We start from the raw sequence: 24,844 nt of genomic DNA, 5'->3' as shown, positions 1-24,844 counted from the left end.
TGTGATGTAACTACTTTCTGCCCAGCTCCTTGTTTCTGGGCTCTGATAATGTTGTATCAGTATTTCATTCCTTTTCACTGCTGAGTAGTATTTCAATGTGTGACTATCACCACTGCTTATTTGTGTTACTGATGTGCTCTTGAGTTTTTCTAGTTTGCAGATACTGCAAATGAGGCTCAATGGATGCTCATGTACAAGTCATTTTCATGACACAAATTTTCATTCCTCTTGGGTAAACATCTAGGAATGTAAGCGCTAGGCCACAGGATAAACGTATAACTATGAAAAACTGGCAAATCTTCCCCAAGTGGCTGTATTGTTTCATGTTTCTATGAGCAGTGTGTGAGCACATCAACTGCTTTGATACTCTAACACTTGGCAATGTCAGGGTTTGTTTTTTTTTTTTTTTAAGATTTATTTACTTGAAAGGCAGAAATACAGAGAGAAAAGAGGGGAGAGGGGAGACGGGAGGAGACAGGAGGAGGCGGCGATCTTCCATCCATTGGTTCTCTCTCCAAATGGCTACGGCTGAGCTGATCCAAAGCCAGGAGCCTCCACCAGGCCTCCCAAATGTGCAGGGGCCCAAACATTTGGGCCATCCTCCACCGAGGCTATCAGTAGGGAGACGGATTAAAGTGAAGCAGCTGGGACTCGAACTGGTACCCACATGGGATGCCAGTGCCACAGGCGTAGGACTAACCCACTGCATTCCAGGGCCAGTCCCATAATCTGTTTTACATTAGCTATTCTGACTGCAAGTGTAGCAGTTTCTCACTGCAGGTTTAACTTGCGCTTCCCAGGTGCCTCGTGATATGCAGCATCCTCACACGTATTTACTGCCTATTTCTGCAGATCCTTTTGGGAGACATCTAAGTTTTGCCAGTCTTTCATCGAGGTGTTCATACTATTTATTGTTAAGAGCTTTTCACAGGGGCCAGCACTGTGGCATAGCAGATAAAGCTGCTACCACTCGCAGGGCCGGCACCCCATATAGGCGCTGGTTAAGGGTCCTGGCCGCTCCACTTCCAATTCAGCCACCTGCTAATGTGCCTGGGAAAGCAGCAGAGGATGGCCCAAGTTCTTGAGCCCCTGTACCCGTGTGGGAGACCCAGAAGCTGCTCCTGGCTTCAGATTGGCCCAGCTCCCACAGCTGTGACCACCTGGAGAGTGAACCAGTATATGGAAGATCTCTCTGTCTCTCCCACTACTACTGTTTTTCAAATAAATCATCTTTTAAAAAATAAAAACAAAAAGCTATTAAAATTCATGAATGGCCGGCGCCGTGGCTCAACAGGCTAATCCTCCGCCTTGCGGCGCCGGCACACCGGGTTCTAGTCCCAGTCGGGGCACCGATCCTGTCCCGGTTGCCCCTCTTCCAGGCCAGCTCTCTGCTGTGGCCAGGGAGTGCAGTGGAGGATGGCCCAAGTGCTTGGGCTCTGCACCCCATGGGAGACCAGGAGAAGCACCTGGCTCCTGCCATCGGATCAGCGCGGTGCGCCGGCCGCAGCGCGCTACCGCGGCGGCCATTAGAGGGTGAACCACGGCCAAGGAAGACCTTTCTCTCTGTCTCTCTCTCTCACTGTCCACTCTGCCTGTCAAAAAAAAAAAAAAAAAAAAAAAAGAAAAAAAAATTCATGAATGGGACAGAACTGAATGCATCAAAGAAAATGGACATGTTAAAAACACCAACTCTTCCGATCCATGAGTACAGTACATATTCATTTACTTAGGTCACCTTTATTTTTACCAATCAGTGCTCTGTATTTCTTAATGTGGAGGTCACCCATATCTTATACTTTAATTCTAACTTTTTTAATGCATTAGTGTTACTGTAAATGATTTTTAAAAATTTCATTTTCCAGCTTTCCAGCTTGTACACAGGAGTAAAACCGAGTTTTGTGTACTGATCTTGTAACCTCTGACCCTGTGATACTCACTTATTGATTCTAGTACAGTTTTGGCCAACTTAACAGGACCGTCTATGTAACTAATGATGCTGCCTGTCAACAGTTTCTTTTCTTACCAATCTTTCTCCCGTCGAGAATTCAACCTGATAAAGCTGACATCAGACTTCTTTCTTACCAAGATTAGCAACAAGGTAAGCTCCTCTCAACCCTTTTTTCACCCAACATTATACTCAAAGTACTGATCAGTACATTAAGGCAAGAGACAAATAAAAAAAGAACTCTACCTGCTTGTTTACTTTCTAAATGCCCACAATAGCCCACAACAGGGCTAGGCCAGCCCAAAGCCAGGAGCCGGCAGCTCCATCCAGATCTTTCACTTGAGTGGCAGGGCCCCAAGTACTTGAGCCGTTATCTGCTGCCTTCCCAAGAACATTCACAGAAAGCTGGCCTGGAGGCAGGGGAGCTGAACTTGAAACAGCACTCGAATATGTCTAATATGAGACGTGGATGTCCCATGTGGCAGCTGAGCCTGCTGTGCCACAGCACCCTGCCTGTTCCATGCGCTCTTACAAAGAGTAAGTATTCTGTGGCTACTGGATATAGTGTTCTGTAAATACAAGGGGACTTCAAAAAGTTCACAGAATTGGCATTAAAGACTTATGCAAAAAGTTTTTGAAATCCATGCACACTTTTATCACAATACACATTTCCACTAACTGTTTGAATTCAACCCTTGTATATGTGGATTTCAATACTTTTTGACAGCAAAACAAACATCTTTTGATTCTGCTTTCCATGAATTGTCTGAAGTACCCTCATGTCAATTAGGTCAAGGTGGTTGGTAGTTATCAATTCATCCAATATAATTTTTAAAAGTGTGTGTGTGTGAGAGAGCCAGAGAGAGCATATACATGTGCACTCTCATCCACTAGTTGAATTCCCTCATTTGCTCACCACAGCCAGGGCCAAGCCAGCACCAGAACCAGCAGTGCAATCCAATCCAGACAAGGGAGGCAGGAACGCGATTCCTTTAGCCATCACTGTTGCCAGGATACACATTAGCAGAAAGCCGGTGAGGAGCAAGGGCCAGGAATCAAACCCAGGCCCTCTGATACCGTGGCAGGCATCTGAACCACTAAGCCACACGCTTGTCCTTTCAAATGTCATTTACATATTATCTGTGCTTCCTGTTTTTCAGCTCCTTGCTCTATTAATCATTGACTGTAAAACTTTTCATCTACAAGCGTATTTGTGGTGGATTAACTTCTCCAGTTCATTTAGACAGCATTTGCTTCACGCATTTCAAAGCCGTTACTAGGTGCGAGCACGTTTAGGGTGATCGCGTCTTCTTGATGACGGCTCCTTCCCGGATTGTGAAATGCCCCTGTCTCCGGAAACGTTCCTTGCATTCAAATCCATTTTGCATGGTATTAATACAGTTGTCCCATTCCTTACATTTTCATCTGTGCTCTTATGTATTCACAATACCCTACATTTGTATTCAGTCTGATTTCTTTTAACTAGAATGTACCCGTTTTCATTTAATGCAATTACTGATATGGATTTGTGTCTCCAATCTTGCTATTTTTTGTCTGTTCCATGTGTTATATATTCCTTTCTTCCTTTACTGACTTATTTTGAATAACTGGGTACTACTTAATATTCCATTTTATCTATACTTTCATTTTTCAGTATCTCCAGGATCATTTTAATCATTGCTCTAATGATCATATGTAGCCTTAAGTTATCTGTCTCCTAGAAATTCATTATTTCACAAAGAGTATGAGAATTTTATGACAGCAATCCTATCATTTATCTCATAGTTTACTTTCACCTATTATAATTCTCATAATGTCCCTTTTTTAAGGATTATTTTTCAAAGACATTTAGAAGAATAAATCTTTTTACTTTCATGATTAGCATATTGAGTTTTCATGTTTACCATCCTGAATGCTTCTTGGTTTTTTCCTTTTTTAATGTGCATTTATGTTTCCATCTAGTATTATTTTCTTTAAGCCTGAATGACTCCCTGTAACATTTCTTGTGTGCCCATTTGTCGGGGACTACTTCGTTCAGCTTTTGTTTCTCTGAAACTCTGTGTCACCTTACCCTGTGAAGGCATTGCTGCTTCATATAGAACTCAAGTTTACCTTCAACTCTTTAAAGATGTTATTCCCTTGTCCTATGGCTTGCCCCATTTCTGGAAATAAGTCAACAGATATTATCTTCTCCTACGATGCAATGTGACTTTCTCCATCTGGTTTCTTTCTAAGTATTCTCTTTGTCATTTCCCAATTGAATGTGATGTGCCTAGGAGTGATTCTCTGTGTTTATACTGCTTGGGGTTTATTAAGCTTCCGGGAGCTGTGAATTTATAGTTCTCATAAAATGTGTAGTATTTTCTGATACTATTCCTTAAAAAGACCCTTTTTCTTCTAAAATCTCTCTTCTTCTTTTGGGATCTCAATTTCACATGCACCAAATTGCTTATGTTTTTTCACTGTCCAATCTATTATTTCCAGATACTAAATTGTATCGAGTTCTCTGAGATGGTGAAGATGTGGTAAACATCTTGCTCTAGTGTGTCCATCTTTCCTTCCATGTCTTCAACAGGTTTATGGCGGGGATTTCAAAGTCTTTGACCACTAAGTCCAACATCCCTGACTGAGTATCAGGTTTTCCTGCTTCTCTGCACATCAGAAACATGTGGGTGATGTCTGGATTTTCAGGCCTTCCTTTAGTAAGTGTTGAGTTTTGTTGTGGCAGCTGCTTCATTTGTGTGGCCTGATCCTTTTGAAACTTGTTTTTAAGCTTTTTAGGACAGCTCTAGAGTAGCCTCCCTCTAGGGCTAAATAGCCCCACCCCAAGTTCTACCTTCTCCGAAGTCTCAACTGAATACCCAGCTGTTCCTGAGGGTCAGCGCACTGCAGCTGTCAGAACCCCGTCTCCCAGGACTGCGGGATTTCCTCCTCCAGTTCTTTTGTAGCCCCTGTGCTACCTGACACCCAAGCAGTTTAGTACACAGTCCAAGAGATCTAAAATAACTTCTGATTCAGATTTCTGAAGCCCCTACTCTACACTCAACTCTACGATACTCCGCCCTAACAATTCCAGCTATCTCAGCAGCCCTGGACTCTATTTTTTGCCTGTAGCAAAACCGACTGCCACCCTCTGCTGGGCCTTCTCCTCTGCCGCAGTTCTCAAAGCGCCGCTAGCCAGAAAGCCAGAACAAAGTGGGGTCTGTCCTTCTCTGAGGGACCCCAGGCCTGCCTTGTTTCCATTTTCTGCAAACAGTTGCTTTAGTTAATTATTTGTCTCGTTTTCTAGTTGCTGATGGTGAGTCCTTGCTGGAGGCCACTGACCACAACTTAAACTGGTCTCCTCACATCCATTCTTGTATCCATCCAGTCCACTCAAGCTATTGCAGCCACCATGACTATGACATGCAGATTTTCCCAGTAGCTTAATAATACAATTTCAAACATTCATAAAAGTAGAAAAAAGTATGCAATGAACACCATGTGCCTACCACCTAGATCCCATCATTAACATCTCCTTTTCTTTATCACCTATCTGTGTATCCCTCTAGCTCTCCAATAGTTGTTCTTACCTTTTGAAGCATTTTAAGGGCAGCTGCAGGCATTGGTACATGGCATCATTTTTACAAAATAATAATTTAAATTCCATCATTTCCTACTTAAAATGCACCAGTGAGTTCCCTTACCCTTGAGCTGATGACCGAAATCTGTGACCCATGTGATCTGAGCTCTGCCAACAAGCCTCTTCCTTCTCCATTTCTCTGTCTGCTCCCCTCTGGGTTCCTGCCACCCTGGCTTTGTTCAGTTCCTCTCGTGTCCTCCATTCTTGCCCACCTTTGACCCCAGCCTCGACTCCTCTCTTGCCTGGATATGATGACAATTTATCTACCTTTCACTTCTTCCAGGATATTCCCTAAGGGCCCACTGAACACTCTCACCATGGAGCTTTCTTTCTTTCTTTACCAAAGTTTCTAATCATAATTTCTGTCCCCCCATTAGGTACAAGCTTCATGAATCGAGGAACTCTGTCTTGCCATTGTAATGCACAGCACCTAGGAAGGCACCTGGCAAACAGACCTCCCACTCTCTAGGTCCCCCCAAAATATAACGTTAAATGTGTAAGTCGCTCATACTTATGAAACCAGGGTTGGGGGGCAGGTGGGGGGAATACCTTGTCCAATTTTTTCCCTTTCTGTTCATCTGCTTTAGCAAACGCAGTCAGGGGAGGCAACGCTGCCTCCAGGCCAAGCGTAATTGTCCAGAGAGGGTGAGGGGCAAAGCCACCCAGGGGGCCTTCCAGAGGCAGACAGCCCACACCTTCTCGGGGTCCTGCCTGGAAGCCGATCGAACCAACAGTACTGCGGATCCGGGTCTGCATTTGATGCTCAGAGGGACGGGTCTGGATCTCAGAAGTTGGTTTTGTTTTCCTTCAGAGAAGATTTCTCACCAAAAACAAACATCTTTAAGGATTGCAACCCACTCTGAGCCTCCTCCCAGGGGCATTCTTACCCAGTCAGCAGGTCCAGCACTCTCCTTTGCTGGGGAACCTGCCGCACTGTCTCCAGCAGGGAGAAGGACACTTAGGTCTTGGGGACACACAGCTACTGAAATCCAGGAAATTGTGTGCCCAACCTAGAAATCCGGAAGGGAACAACTGCTGAAGAGTTCCCGATACTACAGACATTCTGGTGCTGCTATGCTGAGCTGCTCTGTAACACCCATGTTTCAATTCTGTAAGCAATTCTATCAGCCTATAAAATATTACACACACATTCATAAGGTTAACAGCATCTCAGAGGCAATCCTCAGTATGTTTCTCACCAGACAAGTCAAATTATTAAGTTCATAAACATACTTTTCATCGTAAAAGTTAAGAGCAATTGTTAATGCCACACATCGAACAGGGAACACGGGAAAATTATGGCTTTAATTTCAGCTATTAAGGTATGCGCAGCTTTACTGGGAGCTGGGTCTGGACAGGAAAGTCCTGTAATGAATTCCTTTCCCCGAGGATCTGGGACCAGCAGACTCCACAGCCAGACTTGCAAGATGAACGCCCTCAACTCCCTCTCCCCTTTCTCCTGCACATCCACACGCCGAGCACGAGCCGTCTGCTTGGCACACAGCTCTCCCTGGGCAAGCAGGTGCCCAGAGGTGCCTCCTGGGTCTGCAGAGGTCTTTGCTATGCGCAATCAAAAAGCACATGGTCAGGGACAGATGATAGCCACCGCTGACAAGTGAGTGAGCCGGGCTCACTCTGCTGCCAGCGCCTGGCTGCTGTCCACTGCTGTTGCCAGGGAAACAGACATCAGCTCGATGGAAACAAGGATCAGGGAAAACTTTCACTTACCTCATTTCCACTGATCCTGACAGCCATTTCTATGGAAACAGAAGCTGCCAGCCACTCACTTGTTAATATCAGGTGTGGCTACCAGCCTACATGTGTCAGCTACAACCATACCAACAGCACCAGGATACAGCTACCAGGTACCCCAGGACAGCCTTCTAACTGCAACAAGACAGTCCAGTGTTCAAAAGCACATGTAAATGTCTTGCCTGGTTCTTTTTAAGACACAGGAGGGTTAGCATTCTACCACATTCAGGTGTGACTTCTTCTTCTGCCTAAGCTGTAACAGGCGATCTCACCTAATGACCCTGCGTCACACTTTCTCTGGCCTAGCCCTCAACCCCATTCACAGAGTTCAAGGAAAGAGAATGTCCAGTTACATGGCTGTATCTTTCACGTCTCAGTCAACCCAGGACAGACCCAGCTCACTGAGGGCAGAGATTCCACTGCAAGTGATCATCAAGGGGGTCTGTCTTTGGCTTTCCAGCAGCTTGATCGTTAGTGATCACATACAGGGAACCCTTCCTTGTAAATCTCAAGAAGTACCCAGAAAGAATCCTCTGCTGACTGTCCCTTTGAGACTCAAGTTCTGCGACTTACTGGCCATTTGCCAAAAATTCTCTGCTGACTGAGATATGGAATTAACTCATTAATTCAGTTCTGTTTTATTCTGTAACATGGTAACAGTCAGCAACCTGATTACCCCATGCCCTCAACAAGATCCTTTTGATCCTGTAGGCAGACTGATTACTCTTCTAAGGTACAGACATGTGAGAGATATAATATAAGGAGGACGTTCTCTTGTTTTCCACTTGCAGATACTGGTAAGGCATCAAATCAGAGAAAAATCTAAGCCCCAGTCATGAAAAATTTCTAAGAACGTCTAATGCTGAAGGCTATGTCTCCACTTAGAAAGCATTCACAACTGATACAACCACCACCTACTGGCGTGTTTTGCTTCCTGAGCCAACAGTCAAGGAAATGAAATCAGGGACTGCCTAGCTCTTATGGTAGGAACTCAAATGGACCAGCATACAAATCAAGATGACCTGAACACATGGGACAACAGTAATCGAAGCTTCTGCTGTAACAGTCTGCAGTGCCACCAACGCCACCTTTCTGTGCCACTCTACTATAAACCTTTGTTTTATGCCTGAGGCTTTGTCCAGGCCCCTGGTATTTTGTTACCCAGAATGGGCCACAGGAAGTGAGATTCAGAAAGATGCATTGGTTTGAAACCGCCACTTCTCTATAAGGCTTTGCTTTTTCCATTTGCCCTCAATACTTCTACAGTTAAGATAAACAGACCTCAAGGAATATAGAGCCAGTGAAGGATTGTAAAAGGTATCTGTTACCTGGTGAAAGTGGAACTTACTACAGCATGAAAAATGTCAATTTAGAGCAGAGGGATTGTGAATCGATAGACACGGGCTGGGCTTACATTTAACTCTGCACCACGAAAGCTGGATTATGAAGAACATTTATCACCTAAGAAAGTATTTCAAGTATTTTTTTCTGAAACGCTAGTGAAACCAAAGCTTCGGGTTCATGGGCCAACTATAAATGATTTTAATCCACTCTTTAGATCTGGCTCAGGAGGCGGTGTATGTAGCAGTATTCTTAAGTAACCACCGTCCTGTGTCTTTATATACATTATGTCTTAGATGATAAAAAACAGTAAGTAAAATTGGTGTTTCACTAATGTAGAACTACCTTGGCCAATTAGGACTCATTAGCATGGAAGGACAGTGGATTAGGTTCTTTCCTCACATCAAACCCCATTTCAAATACTCTTTCTGAGCTGTGACAACGGCGACCAAGCCCTCTGTGTCCTTTAGCTCCCTGAATCCTCACTGGACTCCACCGAGGCTGCTACTGCTACTAGTCCCATTTCATGATAAGCAAAGCAAGGCTCAGAGAGTTAAGTCTTGCCCCTGTATCTCACATCGGTGAAAGGGAGAACCAAGATTCAAGCCTTGCTTACCCAGCTCTGAAGTCATTCCCCCTTCAGACACAAACCGCTGTCAAGTGTAACTTCAGTGACCAAGACTTAGATCCGCATAGTACGCTACAGCCAACATGGGATGTGTGCAGCCTCCTTGGCTACCTTCAGGGCGGCACAGAGCACAGGTTGGTATACCTGCAAGGCACTCCAGGGATGGCCACACTTCAAAATTTCCAAAGAGCCCCCACCGACTATTGCCACGTCACCCAGGGAGGGGAGCGAAGGAAGAGCCGTGGGTTTAAGATAAGAATATGTGAAATGAGCAGAATTCTGGATGCATTTCTTACAGCACAACTCCATTCATTAGCTGCATCGGCAGGAGTGGGACAGGACTTTTTGTCTGGGTACTTATAACCTCATTCGCAGGCCACACAGAATTATCACCTTACAAACCAGCCTACTATGGACTTCCTGAACACTGAGCCCCTCTTGCGCTTGCCTCAGCAGGGCCAGACCAAAGGATTTGGAGGGTCTCACACAGCCTGGACATTCCCCACCCCTGCTGGGGCCGCCCTAGATGGGGGAACACCAAGAAAGGATCCCTCCCAGTCGTAAGACAAGACCGAGACCAATGATGGCCAAGTCAAGTCCCAGAGGTACGCAGGCCCTTGGCAGGATGGAACCCAGGGCTCGCAGGCCCTTTCCTGGGAGGCTGAGCCAGCCTTCGGGCTTGCCCACTGCCCGCGACCTTCACTCTCCTGAGACGCCAGCCGAGGGTCTAAAGAAACTCAGGGCCATGCTCCAACACAAATACATTCTCTTACTTGCCTACTTACTGATGAGAGACCACAAAGGGACAAGGAGTTAAGCCAACAATTCTGAAACAAGAGATTGCCAAGCTTCTAAAAACCCAGCACGGAAAGATGAGACATACATCCCCTGAACGGCTGAGTGGGAGGAGGCACACTTTCCCCAAGGCCCTGTCACTAGGAGACCACCTCCTCAGGGACAACTCAGCGCTGACCTGCAAGTCACAGACATTCCCGGCTCCTCCCTGGGAGCGCTGTCAGCAGAGAGAAACGTGTTTCTGTGAGTCCACACTCGGCTAAGGAGGACCAGCAGTTCATAAACCTTGGACTCACTTCGAGGGGAGAAGGCACTGTTATAAAACCAAAGATGTTCCCAAAGCATCAATCTCAAAACACTTCAAAAATCGAGGACTGCCAAACCCACTGTGCAGATCCAAGGCAGTTCAAGAGTACAAGAGTGGCGTAGCCACACGGACAAGGTGGCGCCAGGGAGCACCAACGGGTATCTCAGAAAGGGTAAGAGACTCACAGACACACAATAGCGCCCAGCGCATTGCTGCAGGACAACAACAGGTGTCCCGCTTGGAACTCCCACACTGGGAGCCTGCTGGGTCAGTGCCGCAGGATTCCCCTTGTGCTGGTCTGTCAGTCTCAGAGGAGCAGGCAACATCAATTGTCCCTACTCTCGTTTTGCAAAACCTCTACTGTTCCTTTTTTTGTTCATGTGAAGGATCATACAATTAAAATCAACTATTTTAAATGTGCTTTAACAAAAACAAAACACAAGTGGAAACCCAGAAGGTGAGTTAGCCCAGCAGATGAGTGTGGGCAGCAGGACGAGGTAAGAGGATGCCGGCCCCTCATCAGCGTCCCCGGTCCATCCCACCACATCTTTCACGGAGCCTTGAGTCTAGACTTCAGCGGCAGCATTTCCCAGACTGCAGTATTTACAAATAAATGGCCTCCCCTCCTAGGTGGCCACCACCTGAACACAGGATGCTGTGTGTGTCTCAGCCATCCAGGTGCCTCTGGCCTGGAGCTGGGTACACAACAGGCCTCAGGGAACGCAGACCCAGCGAGTGACCATGGCCGAGAACCCCTCTGTCTGCAGACACTGCCCCTGCTGCACCTCACACACCCCCTCGCCTCTCCCACCGACGGACGTGCCCTCCTTGGGTACAGTGCAGGCAGCATCTAGGAGTCAGGACATGGCGTGAACTGACAGCTAGCATCAAGGAAGCCTTGCATTTCCTTTGAAAAAATTCACGAGTCATTTGCCTTCTCCTTTGCCAGCGATCTGGGTTTGTTTTGATGCATGAAAATGCTTTTCAAAAATGTACAATTTTCCTTCAAAATGCATTTTAGTAAGACGGCTGTTCCACCTTCTCCTCCAGCTTTGGGTACCTCCTGCAGGCTGCCTACTGAACCCCATCATTATGACGGGGGCCCCTCCTCCCAGTCCTCTTGTTTTTACTCCTCTTGAGCCCCTCAAGACTTGGCTCCCACCTCTGCTGCACCCTGCCAGGGCGGGGCGGTGGCTCCTGCCTGGCGGGGCTGAAAGATACGGCATGTCACCGGCACTGTTAAAATTAGTGGTTTCCATGGCCTCCGTTGGTTCAGTCGGGTTTAAGAGACACGGGGCGCCAAGGAATTCACAACAGAACTGCTGTTAACCTTGTATGGGCAGCTCCTGGGGCAGTCTCTCCAGGGATAAATGCCACTCACTCTCACACTCCCAACCCTAACCCGAGGCCCCAGAGGATCACCGAGAGGAAGGTGCTTTCCAAGTTCAAAGTAAAAGAGCAGGAGGCTTGAGGAACTGCAGGTTCTGCAGGAGGAAACCTGGGCTGTCACACCTTCCAGTTCCACCCCAGCCCCACTCCTCTCACTAGGGGACACTGGCTCCTGGGCCATTCACCTACATGAAGGCATCAAGTGAGAGACCACGGTGTGAAACTGCGAATTCCTAAGGCTTAACCCTGGGGAACACCATGGACAGGCTGGAGGGCCGAGGAGGCAGGGAAGCCCAGAGGCAGGACTGAGGCTCTGCAGAGCCCTGTCCCTGCCAATGCAGCCGATGACTGTTTGCTCAAGAACGCAACACAGGCCTCTTCACATGCAGGAATACACCACTCCCCCGAGAAACAGCCCCGGAGAGAACCAGAGAAACTGAGTGAGAAGACAAACTCCCTAGGCATCAATTAAGGTGGCATCCTGAGGACCGCTGGGCTCAGTGCAGCAAAAGAGGCTCCTGTTGGGAGGGGAGGGGACATGGGTACCTCCTGGGCCTCCAGGTGCTGCCCCACCCCCAACCCCAGCAATGCCCATGTGCTGGCGACCCTTCCCAGAGAGCCCGGGGAAGGCTCCCTTCCCTGCAATACTCTGTTCTCCAATGGGGACCAAGGAAGGGCGAGGAAGCAGAGCTACCCATGGGGCTCTGGGGTGGCATCGCCAACCACGGGCAAGGCAGAGCCACACAACGCAAGGCACCCTCATCCCAAGGCAGTCTCCCTTGAGCCCTCGTGATGCAGGGGCAGTCGAGGGAGACAGGGCTCAACAAACCCCCAGGTAATAAGGACCACAGTGAGGCCCCAAGAAATATATGTGCAAAAGCAGATCAGCATTCTGCATGAAAGACAGGTTCGGCGAGGCAATGAGAGGGGCAATTTGCACCTGACGGCAACAGCAGAGAAACCAAGTTAATAAAAGAGCCCAACCTGAGGGAGGAAGATGTGTAAACTGCTGGGCATTGATGCACAGCTCTGGGCTCATTTCTCCTACACCACAAAATCTGAACCAAGTGTGTAGAACATCCCCAGTGCAACCAAGAGGAGCCAGGGTTGCACGAAGGCAAACAGAACCACAATGGACAAAAGCCCCTCCCTGGGGGACACCAAGGCTGGGAAGCCTCTTCCATGGAATCCACCGGGACACGTCCGCGGACATGAGGCTGGCTTTGGGGCGACACTTTCACGAAATGAGTAGTGCTTGGCAAGCATCAGACACACAGACTCTCACAGACACAGGCAGAAAGAATCACGGGTTCAATCCAAAAGCAACACACGGAGGGGCCATCAGAGTCCAAACACATGCAGAGAAGCCGTCGGGGAGCAGCTAGGAGACACACAGAGCTGCCTGCCACGTGGCAGCGTGAGAGTGAGCAACACGGATCCAACTGCTTACCCACTAAGGACACCAAGAACCAGGTTAAGCACGAAAAATGAGCCAAGGATGATGAGACTAACAAAATACACCCATGGCCATTCCCATCCTATCGCATCATTTACCTGTAAATGCAAGCAGATCAGTCATCAGTTATCCATTGGCTAATGAGCAGAGCCCTGGGGGCAGCTGCCAGACCACTTAGAGCTTTGGCACAGCGGAAGTGCTTCTTCAACAGGACTGGGCCCAGCTCCTGCCATTTTTTCCCCCTTCCAACAAGGCCAGGTTTTGCTGCTGAAATCTACAAATGCGGCCTTCCAAAAGTTGGCCCAGACTGGCTCCTGCAGCTACTGTTTTTTTTTTTTTTAAAACTCATTCATCTGCATAATATTTGGATCCAGGCCAATAAAGCCATTATAAATGTCTCTCATTTTAGGACAGTCAAAAGGGCAAGCAATAGAAACTATTTAAATCCCAAGCAACCATGCCAATTAATTTCTGGTCAATAATCGTTCTATCACTTTCTCTCCTGAACACTGGTGAGGTTCCAGGATACGGCCTGACCTGGGACATCTCAGCAGGAAAGCGAACGCCCTGGAGAACACGTCAGCACCTGGCCCCCATCTATGCAGCCTGGGTGGTCTTGGCAACTGTCCTTAGGACTCTGCTTTCAAGATGAAAGAGGTGCAGCTTACCCGCTCAGTACACCAAGTACAAGATTTAGTACGAAAAATGACCCAAAGATGACGAGACTGACAAAATACACCCAGGGCAACTCCAATCCCATAGCGTCATTCATCTGCAAGAAAGAAGATGGTCTCACAGGAGCGGGTTAATAGGAGAATCTAGTAAGGAGAGAGGTCAAGTTAGAGACAGCATTCTATATGCTTAATTAACGTTGACTTAGATGCAAACCCCAGACAGTAGCCAATGCACGCACTTTACAACACACACACACACACACACACGCCTGCATGAAGAGTCATCAGGGCTCTCGGGCTAAATAAGAGCAGACTCTGGCCTTGAGTAGGGAAATCGGCTGAGATTTGACCCCTTCTCACAGCAAACTCCTTGATACATCATTTTTCAGAGAAAAGTCTTAGTGGAAGACAAAACTAATGCTTAAATGGAATCCGTTCTCTCTATTGCCCAAGTTGTTAGCACTTCCGCTGCCTTTCAACTTTGTGATGGTGGAGGGCCAGCACATGGTGCAGTGGGCTGAGCAGCTGCCTGTGATGCCGGCATTCCACATCAGGGCACTGGTTCAAGTCCTGGCTGCTCTGCGTCTGAGCCAGTGCCTGAGAAAGCAGCAGCAGACGGCCCAAGTGCCCCTGCTACCTACATGGAAACCCCAGGCAGATTCCCAGGCTCCTGGCTTTGGCCTGGACCAGCCCAGGGATGTGAACTGGCAGACTGAAGCTCTTTCTCTGTCTTTGTCTCTCCCTCTCCCTGTCTCTCTGTCAAATAAACAAATAAATCCTAAAAAAAAAAATTTTTGATGGTGGAAAAGAATTAGAGACACATTGGTTTTCAGCCTTTTGGCTAAGGTCAAGTGTAATTAGAGAGACGTACTTACAATATTTGACTCTATAAATTAAAAAAAAAAAAAAAAAAACTCTCCTGAAATCACCTTCCCCTAGAGGCTGACCTATTTATCCAAGGACATCTAACCCACCTGCACCCAGATCACCTGCCATCCATGAGAGAAAGCTCAGTGAAACACATGCAGACAGCAAGGTTTTTCAGAGGCCAACTAGCGACACATGAATATACAGGGTGCTTTGGTGCAGGGTGAGCCTGTTCTCAGTTGCACCTACAGAAAGGGTCCATTAGGGGCCGGTGCTGTGACGTAGTGAGTAAAGCCTCTGCCTGTGATGGTCAGCATCCCATATGGGTGCTGGTTCGATTCTCAGCTGCTCCACTTCCAATCCAGATCCCCAATAACATGCCTGGGAAAGCAGCAGAACATGGACCAAATATTTGGGCCCCTGCACCCATGTGGGAGACTTGGATGAAACTGGCTCCTGGCTTTGGCCTGGCCCAGCCCTGACTGTTACAGCCATTTGAAGAGTGAACGAGCAGATGGAAGATCTCTATCTCAGCCTTTCAAATAAATAAATATAATAAATAATAAATCTTGTTTTTTTTTTAAAGTGGGGTGGCAGAAGAGGAAAGAAGCCCTTAGCCCCTAGACCTGGCTGCGACCTCGGGAGACTGGCTCCAGCTTTGAGCTGAGTGGGATTAGAGGTGAAAGGAGGGCTTGACCGGAGGAACCCCTGCATCTAGAGGAGCTCCAGCTGCACGTGTAGACAGGATCTCTGCCAGACCCTCTAAGAGGAGGTGTGGGAGTGAACAGCTTCCAAGCTGGAGCCAACAGGAGCTTTACGGAGCACAGCTAGACGAACATTCCAGCAGCACCAGTAAGGGTTCAACTGGACAAACTCCTCTCCCTGGAGTGAGAGGCAAGGACCAGCCAGGGGACAGAAAGGATGGCACCGGGTTTGACCCTGTTGGGAGACCCAGAACCTGGCAGATCCGTCTCTCTTGTTCTGCAGGTGCAAGCCCTGAGGGCCATCAGGGTGCTCTTGCCCACACATTATCTGGCTCCAACCTTTAGCTTTACAGAACGAAGCTCGTGCATTTCACAAAGCCTGCTTCATGCAGAAGCCAAACAGGAAAAGAGAATATTTTTTTTTTAAAAATTTACCTAACATCTGTTGCTGCAATCTGAGGGAGAGGCCATTAAATCCCTTATGAAACACCTGCTTAGCCACATGAAAATTGATGTGCTTAATAGAACTCCTATCAGTCTGCACATCTCACACTGGCAATTAGAGTAATGAATGAGCCAGGGCCGTGGCTGCAATTGTTGATCCAATTAAGCTGGATAAACTAATTTCAGCAGGAAGGCAAAGGGTAATTCTTCCTAAGCAACTACACCACTAAACTTCGTTTGAAAACCCATATGTGGAGAAGCAGCAGGCTGCTGGGCACAATGGCCAGAGCTCAGCTTGGAGGGAGCACCTAGGACTGAGACCTTGCTGGTGGCACCAAGGTACGCATGGCAGGGAGGCATCCCATATGGACGCAGGTTCTAGTCCCGGTTGCTCCTCTTCCAGTCCAGCTCTTTGCTGTGGCCTGGGAAGGCAGTGGAGAATGGCCCAAGTGGTTGGACCCCTGCACCCGCATGGGAGACCAGGAGGAAGCACCTGGCTCCTGGCTTCAGATCGGTGGCCATTTGTGGGGTGAACCAACGGAAGGAAGACCTTTCTCTCTGTTTTCTCTCTCTCACTGTCTAACTCTGTCAAATAAAAAAACAAAAACAAACAAAGAAAGAAAACCTCCCTCTTCTTCAGCTCTGAGAATTCAGCTGGCTAGGCCATCTGTGTCTCAACCCTCTTTCGGGTCTCAGGTTGGAAGGGAAGGTATTCTTAAAAAATCAAAAAGCTTAGCCGGCGCCGCGGCTCACTAGGCTAATCCTCCGCCTTGCGGCGCCAACACACCGGGTTCTAGTCCCGGTCTGGGCACCGATCCTGTCCTGGTTGCCCCTCTTCCAGGCCAGCTCTCTGCTGTGGCCAGGGAGTGCAGTGGAGGATGGCCCAAGTACTTGGGCCCTGCACCCCATGGGAGACCAGGAGAAGCACCTGGCTCCTGCCATCGGATCAGCGTGGTGCGCCGGCCACAGCACACCTACTGCGGCGGCCATTGGAGGGTGAACCAACGGCAAAAGGAAGACCTTTCTCTCTGTCTCTCTCTCTCTCACTGTCCACTCTGCCTGTCAAAAAATCAAAAAGCTTTTAATTTCTGGGGAATAGGTATCCATCAGATTCATGTTTTCTTGAATCACAAGTGTCACCTAGAATGATAACCAGTGACCCAGAAGATAGGCCACAGCTCAGCCAAAGCAGCCAGAAGGTGGGCGACATACTCAACTCGGCCCCCCGTCTTTCTCCCCATGTAATCTTCCCAGCCAACTCCCTCTTCAGAGCCAAGTATTTCTTAGACCTCACGCTACACACAGGAGGCAAAAATTAGAACTGCCAGCCTCCTCCAAAAAATACCCCTATGAAAACAGAGACTCTGCTTGGGACTCCAAGTGCCTCGTCTTGATCAACAATGGATAAACCATGGTGTGACCAGAAGCACTTCAATTACACTTTAAAAATACTGACCTCTGGGGCCGGCTCTGTGGCATAATGGGTAAACCTGCTGCCTGCAGTGCCAGCATCCCATATGAGCGCCGGTTCAAATCCTGGCTGCTCCACTTCTGAGTCAGCTTCTGCTATGGCCTGGGAAGGCAGTAGAAGACAGCCCAAGTCCTTGGGCCCCTGCACCCATGTGAGAGACTTGGAAGAAGCTCCTGGTTCCTGGCTTCTGATGGGCTCAGCTCCGTCAGTTAAGGCCATTTGGGGAGTGAACCAGTGGACGGAAGACACCCCCCACCCCCGGCCCCCCTTCTCTATTTAACTGTAACTTTCAAGTAAAATAAATAAACCTCTAAAAAAAATACTGACCTCCAAGTCACAATGGAATGTTACCTGGTGCCCAAGAAACAATATTCCATTTAGTTTCAGTATTCCCTCACTTTAAAAGCTGAAATGCACATACATTTCCCAAATTAAAGATCAATGCAGGAGGACTTTTGTGTTTTCTAACTGTTGCACACCTGATAGACTGGCCGTGGCTCCCCAAAGCAGGCAATTAGAAGAAAGGCAAGCCCTCGGCTGATTGTCCAGACAGGAATTTCCCAGGTGTGTGGAAGGAAGCCGTGAGCACTTCCGGCCAGGGTCTGACAGAGCCACCTGCACAGCTGTGTGCAGCATTAAGACAGCTTACCGCTAAGACAAGAGGCCATCCATGACTACAGATGGACAGCTCTACTGCTGAAACCACATTTTTTAATTTCCCACATTCAGAAAAATCCATCTGAATGGAAAAAAAAAGAAAGACTTTCCTCTAAGTGGAATAAAAAAAAAAATCAAAGCATAAATCTAAGGGTGCATCTTGTAGACAAGGAAACTAAAGCCCAGAGGGATCGGTGACTTATCCAGGATCCCACACGCAGCCTGACCCAGCCTTCATACGCTTTCCCTGCCCCACACCCTACTGCCTACGTAAGCCAGAAACACACAAACCCACATGTGAGTTCAATGACATGTCAATCACATTTGTGGAACTCACTTCATGGAGGAGCCCTAGGATCCTTGTTTTCCCCAGCACCAAGCGTTCCCGAGCCCACTCCCTCCCCATGTAAGTGGTTCTTTGCCTTCCTGCACAGAGAATCCACCTGCACCTCCCTTCTCAAGGCCCTGCCAGCCTTTGCCAGGCACTACTGAGAATTACAGCGTAAAGGAGCTGCAGAATAGTCCCTTGGCTAAGACTCTGTCCACCATACACAGACACCTACAGGACTGGGAACTTTGCTCTCAATCAATACTTAAAATCTAATCTCCTGTGTCTCCCCCAAGAAGTTCCCTTTGTTCCCTAGTTGTGTGTAAAAATAGCTATCCCAACATGGCCCATTTACACTGATGAGGCCACAGGCTGGGTCCACTTGAAGGATGAGGGCCTCGTACTCGTTGAGCACCTGCTCCATGCCAGGCAGTGCTGGGCTGGGACGTTCTGTCCTGGGACACAGCTGTGTGGCTTCCAGTTGACCACAGCCCATAAAGTATCACGAAGGCTTGGTTCTTTGGTGCCTGCCGAGCTCTGTGATGAACTAATAAATGTAATCAACAAGTAATTAAAAATAATCCTGATGTGTTGCAGAGAGTTAGAGCTCAGAAAACACTCTGGAAGACATGATTCAGCTGCCCCCTAGTGTTCTCTAAGGATTCACTAACTGCTGATGAGTGAAAGAATGCCAAGGACTCAGAGCCAGGGTCCAGTCTATAGCAGAGAACCCCACAGCTACCACCGGCGGGCCAAATCCAGCCTGCTTTTTACAGCCTTCATGCTAATAGTTTTACATATTTTTTTATATGTCTAAGTGGTTGCTGATAAAAAAATATCCAAAGATATTGTCTAACTCATGAAAATCCAACTTCAGAGTCCCTGAATGAAGACTGATGGGAGCAGACATTAGTTCACAGGTTGTCTCTGGGGGCTTCTGACCTAGAGCCCCAGAGTTGCAGTTACAACAGAGGCTGCAGGGCTGGCTAGGCCAAATATGTTTCTTATTTGGTCCTTTATAAAGAAATTTGCATGGAGTAGGTGTTTGGCTCAGCGGTTAAGACATTGCTTGGGATGCCCATATCCCATGTCAGAGTGCCTGGGTTGGAGTCCAGGCTCCGGCTCCTGACTCCAGCTTCCTGCTAACAAGCACCCCAGAGGCAGAGAGTGATGACTCGAGGGACTGAATCCCTGACACTCACACAGGAGAGCTGGCTGCAGCTCCCAGCTCTGCCCTCGCTGTCCCAGCTGTTGCAGACATTCGGGGAGTGAAGCAATGGATGTGTACACTCTGTCTCCCTGCTTCTCAAGTCAATTTCTAAAGTCTCCTCTTAAAAGAAACGTACAGACCCCTATTCTGGACAGAGGACCACCAACACTCACTGTAGAACCCAGAAATGTGCCAGGGGTTCTCTACTGTCTCCACCTTTAAGATCCCAGACCTCCTATTAAGGGATGCAGACTGGGATTCTGTTTATGAATTACGAGCTCCTCCGTCAGAGCAAAGATGCCATGTAATTCATAGAGAATGTAATTATATTGTCAAATTATTAACTATGTGACTGTCATATTAACAATAAAGATGACAATTCTACCACCCTAGATGATGCTTAAAATTTCCCAAGAAAGCCAGTAGAAACCTTGGTTTCTGGGCGTTGGAGTTCTCTCTCCTTCAGTCACAACACTCCCAGAGCTGTCACTGCTGGACAGCAGGAAATCGCTGAGAGAGGATCCATGGGCTGACACACACAGCCTCCAACTCCCCAGGAGCCACAGCAGTTGGATCGGCAGCTGAAAATTCACCATGACGATGGAGGAGAACAAAGCCAGAGGAGTCACAGATGCTTATTTTTATAAAAATCAAATTGTTGTTTTCTGCATACTTCAGGGGGAGAGAACCAGAGCTTGGGTTATTTGGATGATGCTTTTTCTATTTAACAGAAATTTCAAGCAAGGCCATGATCAGCTGCTCTGACCAGAAGTTGTCTTTCAGAAGACAACGGTGAAAATCAACCTTTGACCTAACCAGAGGCCCCCATTGAATGGCCTTTGCTCATTCAATACAAGCCCTTTCCTTCCTCTTCATGGAAACGTATTAACTCACAAACATGAATGACACTCACTCACACACACTCACACAGACACTCACACACTCACACTCACAACCTACAACAATCAGAAAAGGAAGGGAAGACAGTAAAGAAGATGTAACATGTTGGTAATGTTTAAACCTCATCAAACTAGACTCACGTTTTGGGGACTAAAGATAAAAATCTAGCTTCCTTGGCTAACCTTGCGCACAGAGGGACTCTTACAACCCTGCAAGTTTAATGCTCACTGGTGAAGGGAAACAAAAATCGATTTATAACCAGTATATATTTCACTCTAAAGTTACGGTAGCATGACATCCAGGCACATGTCTACTATTCTGAAACTTACAGCTGCCTCTCAGTTTGTAGGTCTTCTGACTAGAAGCTGCCAATTCAAGGTACTTTACTACTGATTTCTTTTTAACAATTCATTATTGGAATCCTGATAAATTCCATTGGTTCTTATAATGTTAGGAGCAAAATCTATGCTAGCTGCTGCCCCCAGCTAGTTGTGTACCATGGTAAACAATTTTTAAATTTCTGCAAGCTTTCAAAGTCAGCGTGGGGAGCTGGCTTTGTGGCGTAGAGGGGTAAGCCACCATCTACAATGCCGGAATCCCACATGGGAGTCAATTCGTGTCACCACTGCTCCATTTCTGATCCTGTGCCCTGCTAATGGCCTGGGAAAAGCAGTGCAAGAGTGGGTCCCTGCCATCCACACAAGGAGTCGTGGAAGAAGCTCCACCCTCCGGGCTTCAGGCTGGCCCACCCTCAGCCATTGCAGCTATCCAGGGGGTGAACAAGCGGTAGAACACCTCTCTCTCTTTCAAATAAAGAAATACATCTTCTTAAAAAAATCACCTTGGGGAAATGGCTGTTAAAATTCTACAGCACTTTATCACAAACCCTTCGGGCTCCATCAGGAATGAGGGCAATCAGATGGTAGCCATTAGAACAATGTCCAAGTATTTTCACGGTGGCTTGGCTGGGTCCAGCAGGCCTGGGAGCTTGGCGTGCCATCTCGACCTGAGTTCTATAGCTCCTAAGTCAGAGGAAGAGAACCCAGGGCTTGGCTAGGCTGATTTACAGTCAGGCCAAAGATACAAAATATAATAGGGGAAAGCCTCATGGTGGGTTCAAGGGTATACTGTTCTATGGGACGCGTGAAAGGTATCCAATTTATGTTCCCTATCTTCCCTTTAGGATCTAGCAAACTGTTTCTATGTACAAAAGATAAATTTCAGCCTGTGGAAGCCCAGGGGCCTATAACCTGGGTGATGATTCCCTGGCTCTCTTTAGGGTTTAATCTGGACAGCCCTGGCCTCATGGGGTTCCTCCAATGAGAACTCCTGGGCACATTTGATCACAATTTCCTAGGCCACCTTAAGCAGTGGAGGACCAAAAGGCCAGAAGCTGGGGCCAGTGCTGTGGTGTAGTGGGAAAAGCCGCCACCTGCAGTGCCCCCATCCCATATGGGCACTGGTTTGAGTCCTGGCTGCTCCACTTCCAATCCAGCTCTCTGCTATGGCCTGGGAAAGCAGTGGAAGATGGCCCAAGCCTTTGGGTCCCTGCAACCATGAGGGAAGACCTGGAGGAAGCTCCTGGTTCCTGGCTTCTAATCAGCACAGCTCCAGCCATTGTGGCCAATTGGGGAGTGAACCAGCGGATGGAAGACCTCTCTCTCTGCCTCTCCTTTCTCTTTGTAACTCTGATTTTCAAGTAAATAAATAAATCTTATTAAAAAAAAAAGCCAGAAGCCGATGCTATGCAGCAGCTTCTAGAACTAAAACCAAGGCCCTGGGAGAGCAGGGCAATGAAGCTGGCTAAGTGAAGAGACAGCCAACTTCCTTTCCTTTCCTAGGAACTGACTTCCAGGGTCTCTTCTCCGCTAACTCTCCAATTGCTCTAGCTCAAGCAACACCTTGACCCCAGGAGAGCAGAGTCCACACACCCTTCCCTGGGGCTGCTTACCCAATAGAGCACGTCTGTCCAGCCCTCCATGGTGATGCACTGGAACACGGTGAGCATTGCAAAGGCAAAGTTATCAAAGTTGGTGATGCCCCCATTGGGGCCGACCCAGCCGCTCCTACATTCCGTGCCATTGGCGGTACACTGGCGTCCGTTCCCTGAGAACGCACACGGAGCTGGGTCCTCTTCAGCTACGATGTCTGCAAGCAGAGGAAGCAGGCTGCACCACTCAGTGGCGGAAGCTCAGGAAATCCCAACCAGCAGAAGCTGAGGGCCCATCCCAGAGCCCAGACGATCCACCTCCCATCTGAGCTGCCTCCAGCTCCTGCTTGGCCTTCAAGGTCCACTTGAGCTGCTCCCTGACTGAAGGAGTGTAGCGCTACGCCTGGTCAGACCCCACTGCTCCTCCTTCAGCCGTCCTCCCCTCCGCGGTAACAGTCTCACCCTCACACAGCACAGTGCTGTCGGTCTGCCCCACGCTCTGGTCGGAGGAACCCCCTCCCTGTGTTTGCTAGGATGCGTTACACAGGAAATCAGTGTGCAAAAGCAGGCTCAGTTCTCATTTATTCTGAACGCAATTCACACTGAGAACCGGCTCAGCAGGCTTGCAGGTGCATTTAAAAAAATTTTTTTTGCCCATTTTGTTTTAGATTTTTCCAAAACTACAGAAGTTGCTTTTAAGAAAATCAAAATTTTCAAGTTAGTGATTATTTTCATTACTTACCTGAGTCAGCAAAAAAACATGTTTTGTGCATTTTCCCAATAAAAAGTTCCAATCCTATAATAGCATAGATTATGATTACAAATAATACCAAAAGGGCTATGTGGAGGAGGGGAACCATGGCTTTTATAATGGAGTTCAGGACAACTTGTAAACCTAGGAAAGAGAAAAATACATTCGTGAGCCAGGGAGAAGCTTCCATGCCATACATTTCCTCAAAATGCCTGCCCCTCTGATGACATACAGTGATAAGGCTCAACCACATTTCAGTGTTTAATAAGCCCGGATGTGAGATGAGCTCAAGAGGAACCTAAAAGGTCACCTATTCCAACCCCCCCACTTGACGGAATGAAAAATTAAGTCCTGGAGAGCGGACTGCTCAGTGGCAAAGTCGGTTACTCATTTCTCATCTGTTCGCCCATTCAGAAAAACCCCTTGAACATCTACCACGTGCAACGTCTAATGCTTAGTGCTCTGGACAATATCCCTATGCATTTCATGAAGCACCTTCTCCCTGTGAGGTTACGTTCTGGAAGGAGACAGAAATAACCCAGATAGCGCTACAGCAGCACACAGGTGCTCTGAGACTAAGAACCAATCAGGTAACATTCGAGAGGATGAGAGTCGGCCCTGAAAAGCTTTCCCCTGAGTGGGGCCTGATGGTGAAGTGGGGTGGGTTCACACAGCTGAGGCCGAGGGCAGAGGACCAAGAGCACACAAGTGGGCGAGCACTGCGTGGACCTGGGGATGTTAGTCTTGTTGAACAGTCTGAGGAGAGGTGAGATGGCCACCAGGTGGTTCTGGGTTTTGAATTCGCGTTCCAGAGCCAGACGTTAGTCCATTGGCAAAAAGCAGCTCCTTTAAAAGGATGACCTGGGCAGTAGTGGTGACAGAGGCAGAGAAGTAGTTCAAGACTACTGGGGCCCCCCAGGTTGGTCAGGATGGGACCCGAAGGCAGCAGCTGAGTTCAGGTGATAGGACGTACCGAGGCAGGGCTCCCATAGTTGAGCCCGGGTCATGAGGCATATTCCAGTGCCCTGAACAAAGACAAGTGTCTAAAACAGCAGCCCTCCTGGGAGCTGGGTGGAGCAGGTGCAGAGGGTGGGAGCAGCTAAAACCTGCTGAATTTGACTCCTTGGCATCACACAAAGGTGCAAGTAGGCGCCCTGCCACTGAAAAGTGGGCTTGTAAGAGGAAAGACACGAGAAGGGGAGCCCTCCCCAGTGCAATCCTCAGGGCCGCAAGTTGGGGAAGGCTGCCAGGGAGCAGGGAAGAGATGCTGGCAACATGCAGGACAGTTAGGGGAGGCAGCAGAGACTGAGGGAGGAGGCCAGGCAGGACCCAGACTCCCTGACCCCATGTCAGCATGACCTTGGCTCTTGCTCTGTGCTGTTCACTCTCCTTCTCTTCCCCACTACCTCTCCATCCTTCAACCTGCCCCTTTTCTGGCTTCTTCTCCCCTTCCCCAGGTATGACCTAAGAAAGGAAGAATGTAAGAAGCTGAGATGCTTCAACTATATATTAGAAATGAAGGTGGGTGGTGAGCCTAGTGGTTAAGACACCAGGTGAGACACCTGTGCAGCACATCAGAGTGCCTGGCTTTGAGTCCCAGCTCAGGATCCTCCTCAGCTGGGAGGCCCCTCAAGTGAAGAACTCCTGCCATCCACATGGGAGCCCTGGATTGA

General features: G+C 48.1%; 1 protein-coding gene across 5 annotated transcripts in view; it reads right to left on the bottom strand.

Annotated features, from left to right (window-relative positions):
• CACNA1D (calcium voltage-gated channel subunit alpha1 D) overlaps nt 1–24,844 on the bottom strand; it is a 505,293-nt gene that overhangs the window by 120,735 nt on the left and 359,714 nt on the right. For 3 of the 5 annotated variants that reach the window (XM_062201090.1, XM_062201093.1, XM_062201095.1), the window contains exons 6-8: nt 23,163–23,315; nt 22,442–22,638; nt 13,230–13,333 (exon numbers count right to left, since the gene is read on the bottom strand). In XM_062201090.1, coding sequence (XP_062057074.1) covers nt 13,230–13,333; nt 22,442–22,638; nt 23,163–23,315 — 454 coding nt within the window. Of the gene's footprint in view, nt 1–13,229; nt 13,334–13,903; nt 14,008–22,441; nt 22,639–23,162; nt 23,316–24,844 lie in introns of all 5 variants that reach the window. The other 2 variants (XM_062201094.1, XM_062201096.1) reach the window with 1 other exon arrangement.

Source organism: Lepus europaeus, chromosome 9 (genome assembly GCF_033115175.1).
Source record: "Lepus europaeus isolate LE1 chromosome 9, mLepTim1.pri, whole genome shotgun sequence".
Lineage (NCBI taxonomy): Eukaryota > Metazoa > Chordata > Mammalia > Lagomorpha > Leporidae > Lepus > Lepus europaeus.
This window is presented reverse-complemented; position numbering and strand designations above follow the sequence as displayed.